Source organism: Maniola jurtina, chromosome Z (assembly GCF_905333055.1).
Source record: "Maniola jurtina chromosome Z, ilManJurt1.1, whole genome shotgun sequence".
NCBI classification, from domain to species: Eukaryota; Metazoa; Arthropoda; class Insecta; order Lepidoptera; family Nymphalidae; genus Maniola; species Maniola jurtina.
The window spans coordinates 269,792-293,765 of record NC_060058.1 but is presented as its reverse complement, the minus strand read 5'-3'; the positions used below and the strand labels follow the sequence as shown (position 1 = coordinate 293,765).

The 23,974-nt window shown below is 39.2% G+C and overlaps 2 protein-coding genes across 6 annotated transcripts in view; one reads left to right on the top strand and one right to left on the bottom strand.

Moving 5' to 3' along the window:
* LOC123880016 (GRB10-interacting GYF protein 2) overlaps positions 1 to 19,117 on the top strand; it is a 52,755-nt gene extending 33,638 nt beyond the window's left edge. For all 4 annotated transcript variants that reach the window (XM_045927880.1, XM_045927881.1, XM_045927879.1 and 1 more), the window contains exons 18-29: positions 1,706 to 1,993; positions 2,269 to 2,508; positions 4,109 to 4,189; positions 12,738 to 12,850; positions 13,568 to 13,643; positions 13,917 to 14,123; positions 14,426 to 14,503; positions 14,583 to 14,703; positions 15,108 to 15,566; positions 16,062 to 16,185; positions 16,960 to 17,065; positions 17,839 to 19,117. In XM_045927880.1, the coding sequence (XP_045783836.1) occupies positions 1,706 to 1,993; positions 2,269 to 2,508; positions 4,109 to 4,189; positions 12,738 to 12,850; positions 13,568 to 13,643; positions 13,917 to 14,123; positions 14,426 to 14,503; positions 14,583 to 14,703; positions 15,108 to 15,566; positions 16,062 to 16,185; positions 16,960 to 17,065; positions 17,839 to 17,955 (2,010 nt within the window). In that variant the 3' untranslated portion in view covers positions 17,956 to 19,117. The remainder of the gene's footprint in view (positions 1 to 1,705; positions 1,994 to 2,268; positions 2,509 to 4,108; positions 4,190 to 12,737; positions 12,851 to 13,567; positions 13,644 to 13,916; positions 14,124 to 14,425; positions 14,504 to 14,582; positions 14,704 to 15,107; positions 15,567 to 16,061; positions 16,186 to 16,959; positions 17,066 to 17,838) is intronic.
* LOC123880018 lies at positions 5,937 to 9,236 on the bottom strand. Of its 2 annotated transcripts, none has more exons than XM_045927884.1 (2): positions 7,459 to 9,236; positions 5,937 to 6,071 (listed from the first exon to the last, which is right to left on the bottom strand). In XM_045927884.1, the coding sequence occupies exons 1-2, from the start codon at positions 9,191 to 9,193 to the stop codon at positions 5,995 to 5,997; spliced, it is 1,812 nt and encodes a 603-aa protein (XP_045783840.1). In that variant the 5' UTR covers positions 9,194 to 9,236; the 3' UTR covers positions 5,937 to 5,994. The 2 variants fall into 2 exon arrangements, with proteins under 2 accessions (XP_045783840.1, XP_045783839.1); XM_045927883.1 differs by lacking the exon at positions 5,937 to 6,071 and adding an exon at positions 6,693 to 7,287 and having other exon boundaries at positions 7,377 to 9,236.
* Positions 19,118 to 23,974: the final 4,857 nt, after the last annotated feature.

Sequence of the window (23,974 nt, the reverse complement as noted above, 5' to 3'; positions counted from 1 at the left end):
CACACCTCTTATTCCGACTGGACTACTTGACACCTATTTAACAGCCCAAATCAATATATAAATAATCAATCTATCTGTAACCTGTCGATAACGATTATGTTAATGGACTTGGACTGTATTACTAAAATGGTAGTTTATGGGGCTACAATTCATTTATTAAAGAGAATTGATTAAATAAAAACCACAAGTTTAATTTGTTTTTTCCAATAACGTCACGCCGTACGGAAGGTGATGAATGACGTCACAAGGCATAAATGACAAATATTTTTCCATTTTTTAACATAAAAATAAGAGTAACTAAAAAAATGGAAAAATATTTGTCGTTTACGCCTTGTGACGTCATTAATCGCCTTCTGTACAGCGTGACGTTAGTAACCAATTATGTTAAAAATGATGAAGTCTGATTTTTTTATTTAATTATTTATTCTCTTTAATAATAAATTCTAGCCCCTTAAACTACCGCTACACAAAACATCACATCATTTTATTACTACCATCCAAGATCCCATTATGCCAAAAGGACTATCCTATTATAGCACACCCGAGATGTTATTATACCTCGTAAGCAACTACGTTGCTGAGTAAGTCGTTGTCAGATTACATAGTATCATAGTATACATTGATTATATTAAAGTCGGCACCCACGTAGATACATGCCATTCTCCAAGTAATGAATAGGTAAATATTCCATGCATTTAAATTAGCTTTACATATTTCAGTATCTACAGCTAAAACTCTTCCGTTCACCTTTCCCCCTTTTCGTTGACGTCTGTTACACTGCACTGCTTATTTGAATGCAGCTTACTAAAACTTCTTCAATTCACGCTTCATTCTCAGGAGGTAGGTAGGTACTTTCTTTTCGCTTTTGCATTTGTACAAATAGGTAATACTAGTGTGATTTTTATTTTCAGGTTGGTATATATGCTACCTAGTTTAAATAATAGTTATAAAAATTTTGTTTGGGTTGAGAGTATAATCTGCTACGTACAATAACCTGCTATGTATTGTACAGAGCAGGTTATACTGTCAACTTGATTGTATATCCATACTAATATTATAAATGCGAAAGTGTGTCTCTCTATATCTGTCTGTCTGCTACATTTTCACGGCCCAACTGGCGAAATTTGATACAGGGTTAGCTTATATCCCGGGGACTACTTTTTATCCCGAAAAATCAAAGAGTTCCCATGGGATTCCTAAAAACCCATCCGCTTAACCGATTTGTATGAAAGGTACCGAGGTAGCTTGCGTCCCTGTAATTGACATAGGCATTTTATCCCGGAAAATCAAACAGTTCCCACGGGATCTTTAAAAACCTAAATCCACGCGGACGAAGTCGCGGGCATCCTCTAGTGGATCTAATATCTTTCATTTGTTTTCATACGCCTGCGTTTGGGTGTTAGCATAAAGAAGGTTTCCGGTATAGGCAGGTCGGTGCAGGTTGGTACCGATCAGCCGGGTGACTCAGTAAGTTGATAAGATGAACTTTTCACTGAAGAATTATACATCTTATCGATCTATAAAGTTATAGATCGATAAGATGTATAATTCTTAATCTAATCCGGTAAGTACCGGATCGAGTGTTTTGAGTCTCCCAGCAGTGCGGGTAAAATAGTCCGACTGTGGGTACCGGAAACTTGCCTCTTTCTTTGACTTAGCGAACGGGATTTGTTTCGATTTTGTAGTAATAAGCGTTGCATTACAGCCTAATGCCAGCTCGATGACCTTGCCGGCGGACATTGTCAAGGAGATGAAGACGGAGGAGCAGATCCTGGCCCAAATGAGGAGCAAGCAGAGCGCGGCGGCGTCGCACCAGACTCCGCCGTTCGTGAGCGACAGCTCGCCGACCGTGAGCAGCTCCGCGACCGTCAGCTCCAGCGAGGACAGCTTCAACGTCCGAGCCACCCCCGACCTGGACACGCTGCAGCTGTTGATGCAGAGCGAGACACACACGCCAACCAGTGAATCCAAATCCGAGAGTGACGACTCTGAGGTTAGGCTACAATCTCCTGATTAGCTTTCTTGCCGGCTCTTCTCAGTGGAATTTTCCTTTCGAACTGGAGTGTTGACATCACTGTCGATATTATAGACACGAAAGGGTATTTGTTTGTTGGTTCATCCTTCAATCACGTCGCAGCGGAGCGACGCGCAACGGATCGACGTGATTTTTATCATGGTTATAAGACCTAAAGAAGTAAAAAACTGTTGTGAAGAATATAGTACGTACTAAAACTGAAGTGCCGCATTAATAGTTTTTTTATTTTACAGACAAAATGTGAAAAGCTAGACAAAATAGAGACGCCCGCCTACCCCGTGGCCGTCAAAACTCTACCGATTCAGAAACCTCCGTCCGATGCTAAGCTCAGCAAACAGGCTAAGAACGAACCGGAAAAGCCGTCGAAGACTAAAGATAACAATAACGTCACTAAAACTAAGACTAAGAAGAACAAAGAAGACAAGAAAGAAGACACGGAAACTAAAATTAAAGAAGACGAAGTTAAATCAGAGGTATGTGGCGTCGATTTTGTGTGCTTGGTAATGATTTTACTCTCCCACTTGCTCGGAAATCTTTTCATTATTAAAAAAAATAAAACGTTGATCGGTTCTTTTCGGCTCGCGACGAAATAAGAGCAATAGCGCACTAGCGGCTAGGCCGCAGCGGCCAGGTCGCGGCAGCCATCGAGATAGATACATTATAGTCGACGCATTTTTAACTGAGTCGTTGGGCACATGTCACTGACAGTAGGAATGTGCACGCAATGCAACCCGTTATCGATACTTAGCTACCTGCGCACGCGGGGTCGATGCGTCATCGTGACCGTCATTAGCACTCTGACTCCTGATTGGTCGTTACGAGTAAGGGTTGTTGTTTTTCTATAAATATAAGATTTTATTGTTATAACATGACAAAAATTCATCAGCGTCTGTCACTGATCTAGATAGCTTTGATGTCAGCGTACTAAAACGAACCATTGATTCATTTTATGACAACGGGGAATATCCATCGGTGGCTATAATTCTAGAAAAATACCAAGAACAGATGCCTAATTTTAAGTGTTGATATTCTTCAATGAGAAAAATTTTGACAAAGGTCGGCTACAAGTTTAAAAAAAAATGCACAACGTCTGATAATAATTAACCTACAGGAAGATGACACAGATGGGGAAAATACGGATGAGGATATTTGAAGAACTCAGAAATAGCCACAGGGCCACATTACGGTCTATACAGTTTCTCTATGATTACGTCGACACAAACATTTTATCGTACAAATTAAAAACTTTTATTTTCAGATAGCGAAAAATTATTCCTATTAATACTTAACATAATTTATCATATCGATCGTACCTATCCCGTTATCTGCATAGGTTATATGCACCTCTACAGTTCTTACGCACATCACTACACACCTACCACACCTCTCCATATATGATTTATGACCCGAAGCCTCAGTTAAAAATGCGTCGACTATAGTATGAAGTCGCCATAGAGCACGCGCACCTGGCTCACTACTTCATCAAAAGAAGAATTGTTGTTAGATTTTACTTGTCTAGTGTCCAATTTATTATCTTTGTCTAACTGTACAAACTATAAGTTCTAGAATATAAGTTATACTTTGACAAATATAAATTTGTTCTTGAATTCATTTGTTTACTGGTTTGTTGCAAATGGTGTTATTGTGTTGTAAACGGGAGAAAATACTGCTCAAGTCTCAGCCAGCAAACAGCAAATAACAACCTCTTTTAGTTTCCTGAACCAAGTTTTAAAATAATTGTCATTTCAAAATTACTCGGCTTTGCCTTGTCCTTTCAAAATTACTCGGCTTTGCCTTTGCCTCGTCCTTTCAAAATTACTCGGCTTTGCCTTTGCCTCGTCCTTTCAAAATTACTCGGCTTTGCCTCTTCCTTAACTTTGAAATTTTGAATCAAGAAGCTTTAGGTCTTTTTTACGAAGTTATAACCATTAGGCTATCACCGCTTTGACTTTCTTCATTATTTAATGATATAGACAATACTTTAGAAAAAGTGTTATGAAACATTTCTAATGTATTTAACTTAGGCATAGTTGTCACAAAGATTCCGATCTTTAAACAAAATTGTGTTTTTAGAAGCCATCTGTGGAATCATCCCCAACGAAGAGCAAAAAAGAAGAGAAATTAAGTAAAAAGGAAATTGAAAAAGAGAAAAAGGTAGGAAGATTTTAGTAATTTTCAACCTGAAAAACGATTTGTTGCATTGTAGCTCCCAAATGTAACGATTTCAATTTAGATTTTGAGTTTGAAATATGACCGAGAGTGTTCTTAGCTATGTTCTAAGAAAATCTTTCCAGCTATTTGTAGATAATCAGCTTTTTTCTAATGATGATCCACAGGTCTGATCGATTTGAAATTTGGTATCCTGTTACTTAAATGATATCAGATGAAGACCTAACGAGTTGGGTATCTTGCAGTTTTCTTGCATCTTTCAGTCACATGGAAACTGCAAGATACCCAATTCCTCACTAACGTACACCAAAGGTATCACTGTCATCATCATCATATAGGCCTTTCCTAATGAGCGCCATCACACCCGGTGCTCCGCCCTCCTCATCGACCTGCTTCCCGCCAACCTCACACTACGCTTGCCCTGGACATACGCTGTCCCCATTCTAGGACTTGCTGCGACCATCGACGACAATCTTGGCCTGCTTATTGCCATATTAGTACTTTTAATGCTGTTTCAGCTTAGGCTGCACCGTCAGATCATAAGTGGGACGCACCACTTCTTAAAGTATGCGTGCGTACGCTGCGCCGTTCATTTAAATTATGACATGTGGGTGGGGGGGCTTACTGTTCGTTGATATTTCATGTGCTTGTGCCATGGGATATCAAGGGAAGGCAGAAGCCCACCGTACATAGCGCGGAGGGGCTATGTACCATCATTTACTTTTACTTTAACCCCTTTTACAGTAAATGATCAATACTCAAGGTTTCTTCTTCCTTTAGAACGAAGAAGCTTTACACGCGTCTGATAAGTAAGGAGTTTTAAATAAGTCCCGTGAAGGCAATCTTATGTTCCTTCCATATTTTTAATTCGTTCGTCTACTGGAACACGTATTTTGAATCTCAAATCAAATGCTTAGTAAGCCCCTTTACGCGATCCCACTCCTTCAATACTCGGTACAATAATACTAATGAAAATACAGCGATCAGAAGTTCTAATACGCTCTGCTAGAATATGAAATGTCCTTCCGGCTTCCGTTTCTGCCACTAGCTATAATATTGGTACCTTCAAAAGGAGAGTGAATAGGCACCTTCTGGGCAGGCGCGCTCCGCCTTAGGCTGCATCATCTCCTGCTTGGTGTGATTGCAGTCAAGCGCAAGCCCATTTAGTTATAAAAAAAAATAAGTACGCTTTCACTAGGCCAGATCTCAGGTAGCAATTTCATCTCAGAAAGTATTTATGTGAATATAATAATCTGTTCAGGATAGGTGTCGAACAAGCTCGAATAACAACTAATGATGTTTAAAGCATTTTATTGTAACTACTGTACAGAATCGAGAATAAGTAACATGGTGGACGCACAGGCCGCGCGTAGCTGTCTATCTGGCCGCATTTCGAATGTCGGGGTTCTCATTTTAACACTTTATACGCGTCACGTCACTCGACACATATATCTAGGTATACACACATCCTAGCGGCGCGAACATCCTCCCGGCCCTTGAAAGATCCTTTCAAGAGCAAGAAGTTGGCAACAGGCAGATCCGATTAAGGGCCCGTCGCACAATACCCTGAGCGGTGGAGATGTCTGCAACGCGGGGCACGCCATCAGCGCCGGGATGCAGTTGTGTCACTCTGCTAAGGCGCCAGCAGAGCGGAGGCGCGCTTGGCTCCTTCAGCAAAACTAGGTCGTGTACCTTCAATGTTGTACACCTTGTGCGCCACTTCGTGCGCTTTTGTAGTTCGGCCACATAAACGTTAGCCCATCGTTTCCAAAAGTGCTGGTGCGCCTGCTTCAGCCGTTGAAGAAATCGGTCGAGTCGGTTGGCGTTGATTTCCAGTAGAGGTGGACTCGGCAAGGACATGAGTGGCCTGCCAATCAGAAAGTGCCCGGGTGTGAGACACTGGAGATCATTGGGGGAAGGACTGAGAGGACAGAGGGGCCGGCTGTTGAGGATTGACTCAACCTGTGCAAACAATGAAGATAATTCCTCGAAAGTTAAGTTGCATGTGCACATTACTCTTTTTGGATGAAATTTGGTTGCCTTTGTGCCGGCCTCCCACAAACCACTGAAGTTAAGAGCGTATACGAGGGAGAACTCAAACTCAATATTCTGTTTGGATACAAAGTTTTGTACAGAGTCTTGAAACTCCCCAGAATTTAGACGATCACGCTCTTTATGAAATAAAATCTTAGTTAGATGACTGTCAGCACATAATAAAATTGGATATTTCTTGTCGTAATTAAAATCGGACATAGAAAGACGGCCACCTACGCGGAGTATACCCTTTGCATCAATAACGGTGTCCAATGAAGACAGAAGTGAACTTGCTTTAAACTGTTTATTGTTGGACAAAGGTGTCAACTCGTTTGCAAAAGACTGACCTTGTGAAATCTTCACTGGAGCACACATGGAATTATCAAGTTCGGAAGATTGCAATAGACCAGTCAACCTATTTTTGGACTTTCTTACATTATTGATACATCGAAGCACCCAGGCATAAATGCGTTGTAAAATAGGAAATCTTGAAATTCTAGTTAAATCAAAGAAAGGTTCCTGGGACTCCACTGCGAGTGTTCTGATTCCAGGTAGGTTTTTAATGCCACGTTCTGGTTCTAAAAGGTAATTTGTTCCATGCCACCATAACTCACATTGATTCACGCAAGAGGGCTGCACACCACGTGAAACTAAATAAGCTGGGTTCTGTGATGTAGGGGCATGGGAATTAAGTTCAGAAATTTCAGTGATAGTCGATTTCCTGGTTAGTTTTAGAAGAACTGGATGATGACGCAGATAAAATGAAGATTCTGATAGGGGTTTGTCGTACACAGATAAATGCTTAAGGTCTGCATACTCCCTCATGAATTCTACATATGATTGCTTGAGTAAAGGCTGTTTATTGAAGCGCCCTTCAAGGTTAAAAATACTTCTTCCTGCCAATGCATAAGAACTCCCTAAACAATCCTTGTCACAACGAAGCGGGATTTTTACGCAAAAATGGCCATCATCACAGCGGTAAGTGTTTTGGAGAAAATGCTGTTCGCAAAGATGCTCCTCTTCTTTATAGATGGTCTTAGTAGGCACTTTTTCAAGTTCCAAAAATTTTGTAATTTCGTTAGATAAATCTGAGTCACAACTAACTAAGTTGCAAGAAGTTTCTTGAGCAGGCTTAGATTTATGTGCCTTTTTACTAGGGCCTATAGGACCAGCTATTAGCCATCCTAACTTGGAGCTACGCAAAATAGGGTAGTGCTCACCAAGAGAATGCTGTTCAGTGCCAATGATACACCAGAACAGCTCTGCGCCCAGAATAACATCAATATCAGAGGGAATGTTAAATGTTGGATCCGCCAGCTGAAAATTGGAAATATTCAATCTTGTAATATCGAAGGCAATCTTAGGCAATTGACCTGTAAGCTTAGGCAAAACTAAACAAGATATCGTCGTATTGAAAGAGGAATGTTTTGATTTAATGTGTACTAAACATCGTTCTGATAAAACATTTAGTTTGGTGTCACCGATACCAATGATCTTGGTATCGATTTTTTGAGAAGGTAAGCCAAGACTTTGTTTGACAGCTGTGGTCAAGAATGAGGACTGGCTTCCGCTGTCAAGAAGAGCACGCACTGTGACCTTTTCATTAGTGGTCGGATTAAACAAATCAACTAGTGCAGTGCATAGTAGAACTTCAGTCACCGACGTGGATGACATGGTAACAGTCTCTAGTGCTGGTTCTTCTTCACTTTCGGAGACGTTGACGTGGATCAGTGAATTGTGCCGTTGGTTACAGGTCTTACAGCCACCACCAGGCAGGCGGCACTGGTCCACGCTGTGATCCTTGCGGAGGCAATTCCGGCAAAGATTTAGAGAAGATACGAGTGCAGATCTATCTTCTGGAGATTTATTCTTGAAGGTCAAGCACTCGTAAATACGATGTTTACCTTTACAAACTGGACAGACAAAATTAACTTTAGATTTAGAAGGTGAACTGGTCGCTGAGAAGGATTTAGTAAACTCCCTTTTACCCTTTGGTGAGGGTTCTATGGAACTGCGACGTTTACTTTTAATTGTCTCAAATACATCTGCCCTATTTTTTAGAAATTGGAAGAAATCATCTAGTGTAGGGATGTCCTTCAATGAACTTCTGCTTTCTTCCCACTTCAAACTTGTGGTGGGGTCTAGCTTTTGGGAAATAAGAAAAATTATAAGCATGTCCCAACTTTCAGTAGGCAACCCTAATGTGTGAAGGGCACGTAAGTTTTTAGTGACATGGTCTATAATAAAACGAAAAGATTTCTCGGTTTCGCGAACCGTATCTACACTGAGCAAAGCCTTTAAGTGATTATTTATCAATTGGCGCTTGTTATCATAACGCTCGCAGAGAAGCTGCCATGCCTTACTATAATTTTTATCACTTACTTCCAAATTACTTATCACGCGGGCGGCCTCTCCTTCTAGGTATGAATTCAAATAATAAAACTTGTGTATATCTTTTATTCTAGTATTATCATGGACTAGAGACACAAAGGTGTCCTTAAATTCCAGCCATTTGTAATAAGAACCATCAAAGTTTGAAATTTTAATAGTTGGTAACTTAAAACCCAACAACCCGTCGCATTCGTCGTGATCATGACAAGAATGCGATGAATTATTTTGTTTCTTTGGAGTAGAATTCGTATCAATTAATTGCTGGGCAGTCGCGATGCAATAGCAAAAGTCTTGCTCAATAGTTTCGCGAATATTTAATTCCGCGTCTAGGTTTTCTACATTAAGAACCTCTATTTGCGTTTGTAGCTCATCGAAATCCGTAAACAATGTTTCAAATCGACTTAATTTAATTGATAATTTGCTGACTTCGACTGGCGAAATCGACTTGCAACTAGACAAAACGTCTAAGTTATTTTTAAACTTAGTGAGTCGGCCTTTAAATGAGCTACGTTTTGCTGTTAATTCTCTTAGGTTAGTATCAAGACTCTGTTCGCTTAGCGACATTTTAATTAAGTAGTGTTACTGTGTTATTAATAAAATATAAAAATGGTACGATACGCTCCTATACTTCGATGCGTTGACTCGAGCCGGCCGGTGAGAGGCAGGCTCGCGGCTACGATCAAGGTCGCACGATGCAAATTCAGCCGCTGCAAGCGCGCTTGTAGATGCACCGTACGCGTAGACGTTGTTCGAAAGGAAGCGCTGAATCGCTGAAATTGATATTACGCAACACTGTAGTCGTAACTCGTAAACAATAAAAATAAGTAGGTAGATAGGATTGAGTTTTAGGTTTTAATTTACTTATAATTGCGTTAATGTTTGCATTTGAACAGCAATTTAAATAAAGAATGTATAAAATGGATCTAAGCCTTGTAAATGAGGCGTAAAACAAAATAAGTAAGTAGCTACTTAGGTATATTTTAACAAGTTTGGCATTTAACTGTTGTTTTAAACCAAATAAAATTTAAAGATAGGTGCTTATTAGGTTCGTAAGCAAAGAAGTCCACAAATAAATTATTATTTAGGTATGAAGGCGCTTACGAAAGGCACTAGGTAGGTAATTATAGATGTTCAGTGTTCACAGTTGGAACTTAATTGTTATTATTAGGAAAATCAGTTTCAAAGGCAGTGCTTATTAGCTTCGTAAGCAAAGAAGTCCTAAAATAAATGTTTATTTACGTAAAGGCACTTACGAAAAGCACTAGGTAGGTAATTAGGTACCTATAGATTATTTACATTAGGCAAATAAGTTTTAAAGGCAGTGCTTATTAGCTTCGTAAGCAAAGAAGTCCTAAAATAAATGTTTATTTAGGTAAAGGCACTTACGAAAAGCACTAGGTAGGTAAGTATAGATTACCCACAGTTTGGATTAACTTTATTGTTATTTTAAGGCAATTAAGCTTGAAAGACAGTGCTTATTAGCTTCGTAAGCAAAGAAGTCCTAAAATAAATGCTTATTTAGGTAAAAGCACTTACGAAAAGCACTATACAATAGATTATGCACAGCCATAAAATAGATGGGTAGGTAATCTTAATGATTTTAAAGATTCTATATGAAATTAGACTATAGATGTAGGCTTAATATTCACTATTACATTGATTTATGCACATAATAGAAAATATTTTATGCCTTTAGGGTCTAAATTCATTGCCTGCACAGACTGAAGGGGACAAATTAGGGACGAAGAAAAGGAACTGGCTCACTCGATTTAACAGGCCACGTCCATTGCTTGATGCTCCTTGCCGGTTCTCGATCTTCCAAACTGCTGTAGACCTCGTCGGCTGAATAGGTAGACACATCACAAGATCCAAGTCTTCGATCGAAGTCGGCTCGAAGATCGTAGTCCCGTTATGAGGCGTCGCGTGGCACTTTAGATACGAGTGGATTTCTTCGCCAAAACTTCGTTGTCCGAAATTGCAGGTCCTGTCACGGTCGCCATTTCTTGTTCAGGATAGGTGTCGAACAAGCTCGAATAACAACTAATGATGTTTAAAGCATTTTATTGTAACTACTGTACAGAATCGAGAATAAGTAACATGGTGGACGCACAGGCCGCGCGTAGCTGTCTATCTGGCCGCATTTCGAATGTCGGGGTTCTCATTTTAACACTTTATACGCGTCACGTCACTCGACACATATATCTAGGTATACACACATCCTAGCGGCGCGAACATAATCATAATCATAATTAATTTATTGCAAATACACGTTTTACAATAGGTGGTACAAAAGTTTAAGGTTACAGTGTATTTACCATTATAGTGGTGTGCAATAGGCAACATATTTCATAATTATATTGATAACATGAATGACAATAAATGGAAATTGGAAATTATTATTGTAACAAAGGAGAGAAAAATAAAAATAAAGAGAAACGTAACACTTATTATGCTTTATGTCTATTGGCGTATTCTTGAATGGTGTAGTACACCTTGTCTACTAAGTATTCTTGTAAGGTCCTTTTAAATTTTTGGTAATTATTAATATTTAAAATTGTTTCAGGCAGCTTGTTGTATAGAATGCACGTCATTACAAATGCACTGTTACTAAAATGTGCAGTGTTTGACACCGGCAAACCCAGCTATGGCTATAGTTTCGACCATAGCATGTATACTCGTAATATAAACATTTTAAATTTCACTCTTAAACGAAAAATGAGAAATTTAACTAGCCCCTGACACAAAAACCCTCTAAAAAGTAAAACAATAATATGTATTGACCCTTTAATTTTAATATAAGTAAGTAGTGATGTATTGATTCAAGCTTTGTCACGTCGGTGGGCCACTAATTAAATAAAAATAGCCCTATTGGTTTAATGAAGTGTGAGTACCTACGCTATCGTCAAACCACTGCAGGGCATGGGAATCGCAAGATAGGTTAATGCATGAAACTGAGAAACTAAGGCATGAAGTACTTAAATAAATAAGTTTATCTAATTAGGTCGGGGGACCGCTAAGCAAGACGTGCTCAGCGGTCCCCCGACGCGACTACGCTTGGATCAAAATATTACTACTTATATTAAAGTACCTGTATGCATATTACATCATTGCTTTAATTGAGAGCTTTTGTGTCGGGGTTTTCAGCATTCATTCCTTTCTAGACACATAATCAAATAGAACAGCTGTTTTGATATTAAATAAAATACAGTAGATATCATTTTTAGGGTTCAGTTTTCAACAAAGAACACTTATAGTTTCGCCATACTAAAAAGCCTAACTAACTCCCCTACACGTAAAGTGAGGTCGAGTTTTCTTGTATCGTCCCATGGTGTGGGGTGTCGATGGATAGATTTCAAAAACAATTTAAATCACTTAACTCTTCAGTGGGAAGCGTCAAGTGGTTTTATATATATGATGGGTGTTTTCTTCATTAATTTTAAGTATTTAACGTAATTTTAAATAAAGATAAATGCATGATCTGTTTGCATGCTGAAACTAACTATAATTTGAATTATATTATTATGTTCACTTAATGATTTTAAGCTCACTTCGTGCTTTATCGACATATAATATTGTGGATGACGGGACCCATGACTCACGCAGCCATATGAGTCGAAATATCGGCAAATAAAAAACACCAAATTAATCGTGGTATGGTACCCGTTACCTACAATAAAATTTATAGGTATACTTAGCACCTTAGATCCCATAATGATTACCATTATAGAAAGAATACCCCGCTGAGTCTGTTGTGGGCTTTTCTCCACAATTCATCATTCATCAGACATAAATTATCTTACATACTCAACAGCTGTAAATCAAAATGTGTATAATGTTATTTAAAAAAAATCACAAATTTCAAACCCTTTTTTGACCCCGTTAGGGGTTGAGTTTTCTAAAACCCTTTCTTAGCGGGTGTTTACGTCACAATGGCTATCTGCATGCCAACTTTATGTCCAGTAGTTTGAGCTGTGCGTTGATGGATCAGTCAGTCAGTCATCAGTCGCCTTTTCCTCTTAAAATTTAGATAAAAGTTTGTTTTTTACGTGTAATTCTAAGTTTGTGGATCTTGCAAAAAATCTATATCTAATATTGTGATAACTTGTAGGATTGGATCAAAGATGGATTCACTACGGTCAAAGGAATCGAGAGAATTAATAATAAAGAAAATAGGAGGAAAGCGGAAGAAGCCAAAGTGATCGAAGAATTGGAGAGAATAAAGTGAGTGTTCTTTTAGATAAACTGTAACATTACTATGTATATCTCACAGTGATTCGAGCGATAGTAATAACTAGTGTAAGGCCGACCGCACCTTGGTTGCGTTTTCGTATGAATTTGACTCGTACAAATACACACGAACAATCCCGACTTTAAAAATACTATGGGAGCTCGCAGACGGCGGTACAGTCGTCCTTATTATACGTGCGTCCAACGCCCGAAACCAATCCGAACTTGTTGAGATTTTAAATATACTTGCTTGCGTTAAAAAAAACGGATGTGGAAAAATTGATTAACGTGGTCTACAGACCTTTGCTTGTGTACCGAAGAGGACTTTACGAAAGCAATGTTTCCAGGACACTGCTTATTTGACGGTGAATAACGTATTCATAAGGCGCGCTTAATTCGTACGAGCAATATTCATACTTCTTGTGCCTTTCTACTATTGGAGGTTCGCCGTCGTCTCATCATTATAATTTCCTGTCTTTCGGCAAACTGAAGAGTTTTGCTAGTTCGCCATCCCAGTCCATTCTCGGATGTTCCAAAGCCATGACTTTCTTCTACCGAGGCTTCCCGTTCCATCATGATGGTCTAAAGGAGCCGGTCCATATACTTAGATAGAATATTCATACGTTTACATACAACACAAATTCGCATACAAAGTGCGGTTAACTTAAAACTTAGAATTAGCCACAATATCAGTTGAAAATTGTTTTACAGGAGAGAAGAAGAAAAGCTACTTATGGAAGAAGAGAAAAAAAAGAGACAAATGGACATGATCGCTAAGAAGCAACTGGTACGATGTTTTATCATATTTGAGTTAGCATTGGAATATACACGTTATATATATTTTTTTGGTGATGTTACCACAAATTTTCGGTTTCCGGATTTTTTCCTTTACTTGTGCTATAAGACATTGCCACTGGACAACATAATTCTAGGTCAACGGGAAGTACCCTATAGGTTTTGATTGACACTGACGGACAGACAACGAAGTAATCTTGTAAAGGTTCCTATTTTCCTTTTGAGTCACGGAACCCGAAAAATCATAATCAAAAACTTTTTGAAGGAACAACAACGTCAGATGTCCGAGTCGTTAGCGAAGCGGGCGCCGTGGTCGGTGGCGAGCCAGGGCGTGGCGCCCAGCCAGGCCGGCCTGACGCTGGCGGAGATCCAGCGGCTGGAGCGGGAGAAGAAGCTCGAGCAGATCAAGGAGCAGCAGCACATGATGCACCTCATCGCGCAGCAGCAGGCCGCGGCTTTGGCGAGGGAGCAGGTCATTGCCCAATCATTTTGCTTTGCTTGAGAGCGCTCGCCATGGTCGCTCTATGGCTGAGATGTAGAGAGCGCACTTTGCTCAGGCTTGAGACACTGTTACAACGAGACAGCGAACATTCACATTGTGAACAACAAGACGTTTGGTATTACGTTAATTTTGGGCAAATAGATTTACATTTTTAACACACTAAAGACAACCAGCGCCTGCCTTGGGTATCGCACAAGGACATGTTTCGGTCGTTAATGACGACGATGACTGACTGTGCTTCTTTATAATCGAGTTATGTATTGTGTGTACAGGAAATGCAGGCAAATCTAGCTTGGGCGAAGAATAATTTGGCCAACAATGGCGTCGGACCGAGCTTAGCAGAAATTCAGGTATGATTAAAGTTTCTATTTGATTTACTATTTGTTTATTTAAAAGCCATCTCTCTCTATCACACGGTGTTGTCCATAGGCGGAAACGAGACGGCAATCGGCGGCGGCTGCGGCGGCGGCCACACAGTCTATAGAAGAGGTCATACCGCTCCCGCCGCTACCCACCAACCTCGTGCCGTGGGGCAACTCCAACAATGGAGGTATTGCCTGGAAACATATTAAACTTTTTGACCTGGTTTCTCCTTCATCAAAGCGATTTGACTCCTCGTTTCTAATTCGAACCGCTAGGATATGGAACGCCCTGTCAGCATCAATTTTAATATGGGCACCTTCAAGTCCATCAACGCTCTATCACGCTCACGCTCCATCTTAGGCTGTACCATCCAGCCAGCAAACACGCCAGCAGGTCTGATTGCAGCCAAGCGCTAGTCTATAACTTAAAAAACATTACCCGGTCACGGCTATACTGCTTGCCACTTGAACACAAATTGAACCTTAAGTAGTTGCAATTAAGAAACAAATTTTAAAAACTTACAAAAACTTGTGGCTAGGTATTTTTTGTATTGCTGTCTAGCTCTAGACCTTTATTTAAACATTTGATTAGGCGGATTCTGGGACACTCAGCCCGCCGCAGCGAAATCAGAGAAGCCCCAAGAAACTGTTAAGCCGGTCAAGCCGGCCGAGCCGAAGACCAAGAAGAAAATCACCATTCCCAATCTCACCAATCCCACCAACACTACTAACCCCACCAACCCTACTAACCACACCAACTCCGCTAACCCTACCAACTCCGCTAACCCTACCAACTCCACCAAACTTACCAACTCCACTAACCCTTCCAACTCCACCAACCCTACCAACTCCACCAACCCTACCAACTCCACCAACCCTACCAACTCCACCAATCCTACCAACTCCACCAATCCTACCAACGCCACCAATACCACTGCTAATGCCGCCAGCTCTGCGAATTCCATTCCCCCGAAGAGGGAAAGGTCCCCGACCAGTGAGTTTGAAGCCTGGTGTTCCACTGTGCTGGCATTGTGGAGAACCAAGATTGATGGTGAGTTTTTTTAAATAACTTCACACTTTCCCAACGATCGTTTTATTACTGTTGACCTCCCGCCGTCAGTCCGTCTGTCTGCCTGTCAGCCAACGGACTTATGCACCGCAAAACGTAGAGAGTTGAAATTTTCACACAGTGTGTACAAATGTATTGCCTCCATACCAACAAATAATCAAAACCAAGATGGCGTATTTTAAAATGGCTGCCATGCAAAAATTGAAAATTGAAAAATTCAATAGAATAAAACACCGGTCAAGTGCAAGGTAGATCGGCTAATGTGTGTAAAGTCAGACGGCCGAGTCATGTAACCAGATGTAACATGTTTCGAATTTCACTTTACGGCTATCTTGCATGGGAATGGGCTATCATTCAACGGGAAATACCCTGTAGGTTTTGATTGCCTTGACGAGCCTTGCCAATCGCGACAGACAGACAACGAAGATTGCCTGTTCGTCTGGCAATTCGGAACCCTAAAAGTGTTTTGTATTCCAGTGCCGACCTTCGTGGGTTTCTTAAAAGATATCGAGTCGCCGTACGAAGTGAAGGACTACGTCAAGTGCTACCTCGGCGATTCCAAGGACTCCAGCGACTTTGCTCGCCAATTCCTAGAGAGAAGGTTTGTTTTTTTTTTTATCCTAAATTTTATCGCCCATAGGTTTATGATGGTAGGTAGGTAGAGATAGGTTACTAATGAAATGTCATAGCTCGAGTGCCCTGGTTTGCACACATATATACAACTATGTTTCTTGTTTCGAAATATAGAAAATAAATTATAATATCAACTTCAGTTTATTATAAACCCTAACACTTGATCATGAAGTTTCATAACGATTGCATAATATTTATACAGTCTGTTTTTTTAAACTGGGACAGTATGGAATATAAAATCAAATACCATTGGAGATATATGGAAAGTGACAGGAATCTTCAGGTCTTTTTCAGCTCTGCCCAGCCAGACAAGGTTACATTTATAGGGACAAACCTAGGATTACGTAGGACAAGAAAGCAAAAGAAAAAATACAATTAAATTATCCATACAGCTATAAGATGTAGGTACAATAAACCGCAACTTTGCAATAGGATACAAGCACAGCGCTGCTGCGTGCAGTGTGCGGAGTTACGTGCGTTTTCAGCAATCAAGTGTCAATAATAATCAAAAAACAATCATTTATTCAAAGTAGGTACCATTGTACGTCTTTTGATCGTCTGTACTGTTAGATTTGCAAGATGATATAGTAGTAATAAAATTAATTACATAAACTTAAAACTAAAGCTACGAGGGTGGTTTGCTTTAGCCGTGAAGAAAGCTACCTGCCTGAGCGATAGTGTCCCTGATTCTGAATACAGAGTTTTGAAATATACAGACTTTGACTCTGACTTTACTGGGCAGGTCGAAGCTGCTGCGCGTGGGGATGGTGACACCGTCGGACGACCTGTGCTCCCCCGCGCTTGCCATCAACCCCCGCGCCCCGCTGTCCGACTATCAGGAAGTAAAGGTTAGTTCTACACTACCACTGTTGTAATTTCTCCTTCTTCGTCGTAACACTCTTGGAAAAGCGGTTGTGGTCATCACGAAGCGACGCTTTTGGGGGCAGATGTTATACGCCTCACGAGCATTCGCCAAATCTCTGCTGGCCGACAGTCTAGGCACCGCCTACAGCTTAATTGAGGTCAGTCCATCGCGTAAGCCACCTTCCTTGCCCTCTTGTACCCTGTACTATTGTTGTAATACGCATTGGCAAAATTCGTAAAAAGCCCAACCTAAGGCCGACCAAAACCGAATGTACACCAATGAAATACGGACCTTATTGCTTGACATTAAGATTTTAAACTCAAGAACAACAGAGACTCATGCCAGCGTGAACTAGAGTGAGGGGGACTCTCGGTTTGATCCGGAATCGACGATATGTCAAATATTAGGCTATGGTGACGTAAAATCATATACAAATAGGGCTACCTGCGTCGAATGTTCTAACGTGTGACGCCTGCCAGTGACGTCGAAGCCTCTACGTTTCGTTAGCACTTCCCTCTGTCGTGAACTGTGCTTGTGCTATCTCGCTCCTAATTCGCGCGTACAAAACATGGCGCGTAGGCAAATAGCGGACGGATGCGCGCTATGATTGTCTGATACATTTTCGCGCATTCGCATTCAATAATAAGATTTGTGCGCGAGTACATCGGCGTAGTGGTAGTACTGTGGATCCCTGTATGTTAGGTGTTGGATACTGAATGACTCATGGATCCTCTACTGATAATCAATTTGTTTCAGGGTAAAGGCAAGAAGTCGAAAAAGAATAAAATGCTCAAAGTGGACGCTCGTATCCTCGGCTTTTCCGTGACGGCCTCCGAGGACCGGATCAATGTGGGCGACATTGACACCGCGTAAACGCCTTGTGATATCCGGCGGAGGCGAGGCGATGCGGCGCGACGACGCGCGATGGTATCCAGCGCCCGTTGCCGCGTCGCATCCCACGCTTCCAAGCCGAGCCGCGCTTCCGGAAGCAGCGGACCGGCTTCGAGGACCGCCTCCGCGCGGTACGATTACTCTCTATCTTAGTTAATTGTTATAGCTATTACTTATAGGGATGATGACTCCTAGTCAAATCAGTGACTTTTTATCAAACGTCAAAACGCTCGCTTAGCAAGGGAGCTTGTATGAAATTCACAGATGTGACGTCATAGACTTTGACATAATTTGACGCACTTCTTTAGTTAAATCGATAATTTAAAATGGTCAGTAAACTTAATACCAACAGCGGACGTATATTTTATGAATTCTGGAAGATCCTCTACTAAAATAATTGCTAAGAAATGACAGGCATCATCCCAATTACATTATGTGTCATTGAAATGAAACATGCATCTAAGTTATTTATGTCGCAAGTCCCGAGTAGAAAATTATGTATCGAATTCTAATGCACGAGCCGCATGCGAGGGTAAATAACTATTAAAGTAATATTGTGTTTATGAGATAGATCCATAAATTCGAAACGATATAAGTATTGTTTTACCTTAGATGCAATTTTTTATTTTACTTTTACCATAATATGAACGGTCAATGAAATTTTGTAATTTTTACTTAGATATAGTTTTATTGTTCTGGGCCCCACTAGAAGATTTTAACGGTTCATTTTTGCTTTTTTACTACTTTCTCTTTGATCTTTTCATCTATCAAATGCATAAAACGCTAGTCTTAAATTTTATGCAATTTAATGGATTAATCGGTAGTGTGGTCCTAGCCTTCTTAGATTGTCAGAAATTCTGGTTGTGTTTCAACTTTGATTTGAGTGTAATCGGTAATTATATTATTTTCTTGTTGTTCATTATATAGTATGTAAGTTATTGATAAATCATAAGTTTTACATTGACTGTATGTAATGGTGTTCCCACATTGCAGTAGAACGAATAACATTTTGTTAGGCGGCACCACCCTGCGCCAAACGATAGCCGATAGGGATCAGTAGCCGCCATACAGTGCTAGCCTGCTTCTATATTAGACTGCGTCAGCTTACCACCAGGTGAGATCGCAGCCGAGGGCTAATAATATATCTATTTTCTCCGATTTTATTAGATAAAATGTGGTAGCACCGGTGTGCGCAATTTTACTGTCGTATTGTGTTTCATGTCGCAATAATGATGCCTTTTAAACAAATTTAAGAAAATGAATATTAAAATGGCGAGTTTTAAAATGCCATTGTAAATAAGACTCGAGGTATGTGGCCGTCGGAGTAAACGTCAATTCTCAAGGGCTTCAAATTGAACTGTATTTTCACTAGGTAGCTGATAAACTTACCATTGACTGAGCTATTTCAACACAAATGTAAGTAAAAGAACCGATCAAGTGCGAGCCGAACTCGCGCATAGTGGGTTCCGTACCTTGGAAAATTATTTTTTTTGCCTAAATAATCTCCGACTGCAAATATTTGTAATCGCAAATTTTAATAAAGTTTAACTACAAATTTAAGGTTTTCATGTTTTTCCTTGTGCTAAAAGACAATGCTTGCCAAATTTTATGTTTCCTTTGCGAGTGTCAAACGGCTGTACCTTCTGATTGTGTTGACGTAAAAGTTTGATTCTTTCATTAGCTATAATCTAAAAAAATTGGTTCAGCCGTTTAAGAGTTATCAGCTCTTTTCTAGTTTTCTTGTAGAAAAGAAGGTTAGATAACCGTTAGGTTCATAATATTATGTCAATAGACAAATGTCAAGATGGACGTTGCCTAAATACATAATTATTTATTTGAAAATGATGTTTTGGAAAACTCAAATACTTTGGATCGTCGGGGGTGTTATAAATTTTTAATTTACACTTGTATTTTTATTCCGTTTATGGTACGGAACCCTAAAAACTGTATTCAACTCGTCTCATCCGTTTGAACGCTATTAACGCGAGTCTTTTCTTCGCCTTGCGTCTCTTTCATTTTGCTTTACACAAATTTGAACACTACGTAGAGGAAATAAAGTTCAGTTTCGCTTCGCGTCGCGTCGCTTCGGCTCTGCCGCGGAATGCCTTCGAGCCTAAATTTTATTTGAGAACTATTATTCGCTCAAGTTAGTGTAGAACATTTTATTTTGCTGCGACCTTTAACTTATTAATTAAATTTTAAATATTTTACCTGTACATAATATGTGTTAATTTATTTACTTCGTGTGCCCCTTTAAATGCAGTAAAACCTCATTGAAATTAAAATATAAGTAACAAATGAAATTGTTTAGCAACTTATAAATAGAATGATTATGAACACACTGTTTTGTTTGTATATAAACATGAAATATTTTAGCTGTTTACCTTTAAGGACTGTTTATTATCTGTTAACCGAAACTAGTTTTATTGAAAATTCAAAGTCATTCAAAGATAAAATGAATGGCGCTCTACGGAACTAAATAAAAAGAAAACCCCACAGTTTCGCACCATTTTTTCCCTTAAAAAATACGCTTGCTTAATCTGGTCATTTTAAAATTTATTTTCTTCAAAGTTTGTGTGCCACAAAAGTATGACAGTTAAATAACGAGATTTTTAACAACTTAGTTTTACCGTATTTATGATTTATTAACTTACTTATTTTACACTGAAAAAGATTAATTATGTAACAATTATTCTATTATATACTATTTAACTTTTCTGGTCGGACACGATGTGATAGCACCAAAATGGCGATAAAATTGTTCTAAACTGAATGCATTTTAAATAATTATGTAACATTTTGACTTTATAATATTATATTCATGTCACGAGTGATACATTTACGACAACCAATCAAAAATGTAATAAAAACGCATAATATACCCATTTACATACACTACCTAATCAAATACAATGGATAAATCGTAATCATCTTAAACAATTACTTGGTTATACAAATTATTTACTTATTCAAAATATATTTTCATTTCCGATGAAATTTTAGTTAATTATATGTTGTTATATTTTATTGTAATATATGTTTTAATCAATTCTTATTTTAACGAAAATCTGAAGTTAAAAAAAAACCCACTTTTATTCAATAAAACAATATTCCGCCTATACAAATTGAACCAAAACCAAATCACCACGTTTAAGCAAAAAATATTAATTTTTATCCCAAAAGAAAATATATATACAAAATAAGTTATGTTCAGTAACAACCGGTTCTATTGATCCGTATTTATTCTCTCATATCTGTACATACTACATCGCAGACACATTCTGCTATCGGCTATATAACTTGTTTTTCTCTCACCTCACATTGCATTTCATTGATCATGACTGTCGTTGAACGCAAGCCTAGTATACATTGAAAAAACAAGATATTAGCATTTTATATCAATGGTACGTCTTTTTGCAATACGCTAAGTTTGTTTCACTCTCGCACATCCTAACATTTTCAAGGATTGTGACAGAAACTCAGTTGAGCACAGCGCCATAATGATAGACCCTGTTTACTACTCGTTATTTAATTTCTACAAATGTACTTGAACATGGTAACATTTCGTTACAACAGATACGGTTACTATACATGTAGTAGTCGGGTCGGCACATTCGATTCGGCAACTTTTAATGAACTATATAACTGACCCGATGCTTGTACATAAAATATATTCTTTTAGTCCTTAATGAATACAACTTGATCGCCATTCGCAGTCAGGCGGTGCCGAACCGACTACGTGTATAGCAATCTGAATACGGCGTACGACGCTTCAAGATAACTATGTCATATGAAATCGCATATAAATAATATAAGTATTATTATTGTTCAATGAAATATAATTTTAAAGCTGTATTTGTAATTAGCATATTTTTATTGTAAGGATTTTGTTTGCGTTTTTTGTAAATAAATTATTATTTGTCTAACCATTTGTACAAATCTTGTTCCTTCTCAGAGTTTACACATTGGCCGGGACTCAAATGTGTTATGTATAGTGCGCGCAAAACGAGTAGCCAAATGTGTTTCCTTCTATTACAATCGCAATTGTCGTGATTGGTTGAATTTATGACTGTCTTGTTGCAACGACACATTGTTGCCAATAGTGAATGATCGGAGGTGATTGCGATTGCACTGTAGCTGTCACTTTATCGTAATCAATTTCGCCTACATATTTACTGCCAGCGCTCACAGTAGAAATGGTGTAGAATTAAAAATGGAGGTACGGAATTTTTGACTGTAACACAAGTATAAGTCCATTTTAGTCTGGCGTTTATTGTGTTTTTAACTCTAACAATAATTGTATCATCGTTGCGTTGGTCAGGTATAAGGTCTCATACATACAAGCACACTGTTTTTGTCGATTACGCTGTCATACGCCTCATGTTTAGATTACACAACTAATAAGTATTTACTTTATTATACTTGTTTTGCGCCCACTCTACGACCTTAATGAGTCATTTTCAGTTTTTAATTGGTAGTAGCTGTTTTGCAATATCAATGTTCGAGTTAAATGCGAATGACAGTTTCCCTTCCTATCGAGGCTCTGAACTCCATCTTGAGATCTCCCTTGAGACTGCCCAGACTTATGTGAAGATCTTATAGACTATGCTCAGACTTAGGCAGAGTTAACACGAGACAGAGTTTCATGATACCTCTCGTTTTAACTCTTGTATTAAGTCTGTGCAAAGTCAAAGTATGCTCTCTGACTTTGTTCAGACTTAAGACAGAGTTTCCCGATAGTTTGCCACGGTACTACTTGTTTGCATTTACTGAATTTATCCTTTCTCTGTGAATGTATTTATAGAAATTATTAATTATTTTGAACCAGCGGCTGTATTAGAATTTTTAAACTTTGTAACTAGATAAAATGATTATGTATGATTTTAACTAAACCCGAAGTGTCTATGCGTAGATTAATGTAAGTAGAATTGGATGTATGTAACTAACTACGCTGAATATTGTACTTGAAGTAAAGGCATAACGCAGAACTGAGGAGGTTCGTCAACTACCGCAGGAGCCTGCTCAGTTGCGCGCTACACCGCTAGTCACGCATACGCATAGCTGCATTGCAAACTACAACCTTCCTTACACGAGACCACTCGAGCAGTCGCTAACGCTTCAAGCGGTCGACTGCAGTTGAATTTTCAATTTTTCCTGCTGGAACTCCAACTGCTGCTGCATATAAGTACTAAGTAAAACATGGAGCATAGGCAACAACCAATGGCAAACCAACAACATAAACTGCTCGAACTGGCCGTTGTTGGAAGCTCTTGTAGTTGTAGTTTGTCAATGAATGGTCCGGACGCACTAGAGCGCTGCGCTACGCGGCGCAGCGAATATAGTTTATATGGAGCAAAGCGCATTTGAGCGACGCGGTAAATGAGTTGGTATATAGCGCAGTGCACCACTAATGCGTTTGGACCTTAAAATATGCTCATTTTCTCAGGCAGTGATGTAACGTGGCGTGAGGTAACGTTTTATACTGGGAGCCCCGAATAAATTTTAGGTTGAGATCTTCGTACTTTGACTGAGCTCGTTAAAATGACAGATTTATGTCCATATGCAGATATGTAATGTGTCTGTCTCATTTTACTCTGTCTTAAGTCTGAGCAAAGTCTAAGTGCGCTCGATAGATTTCGGCCTGTCTCCTCAGACTTGTAAATAAACAAAACCTTAGGGCCCCTCGGTACGGGGGCCTTTAGCGTTTAGTTTTGCCACGGTACTGACAAAATGCATGTGACCCATAATATCAAAAGTTTGTAATTTGCAAATGATTTGTTTTAGAATCGTTGTTTGTATAATGAGTGAACACACAGTTTAAATGTAAATTACTAATAAATTGTTTTTAACCTAATAAAGTTATAGAGAACTATGATTAATAAAATATTTGTTTTCTTATTTACTTGAGCTAATTGAGTTGTACACAAACTTCTAAAGTTGAATTAATCAGAAGTTCTTAGGTTGAGATCTATAGTTTAGTCAGATTTATACTATCTTTAAC

Excerpts from the sequence above, each read along its gene's own strand:
- LOC123880018 (XM_045927883.1), bottom strand. The coding sequence starts at position 9,193 with ATGTCGCTAAGCGAACAGAGTCTTGATACTAACCTAAGAGAATTAACA.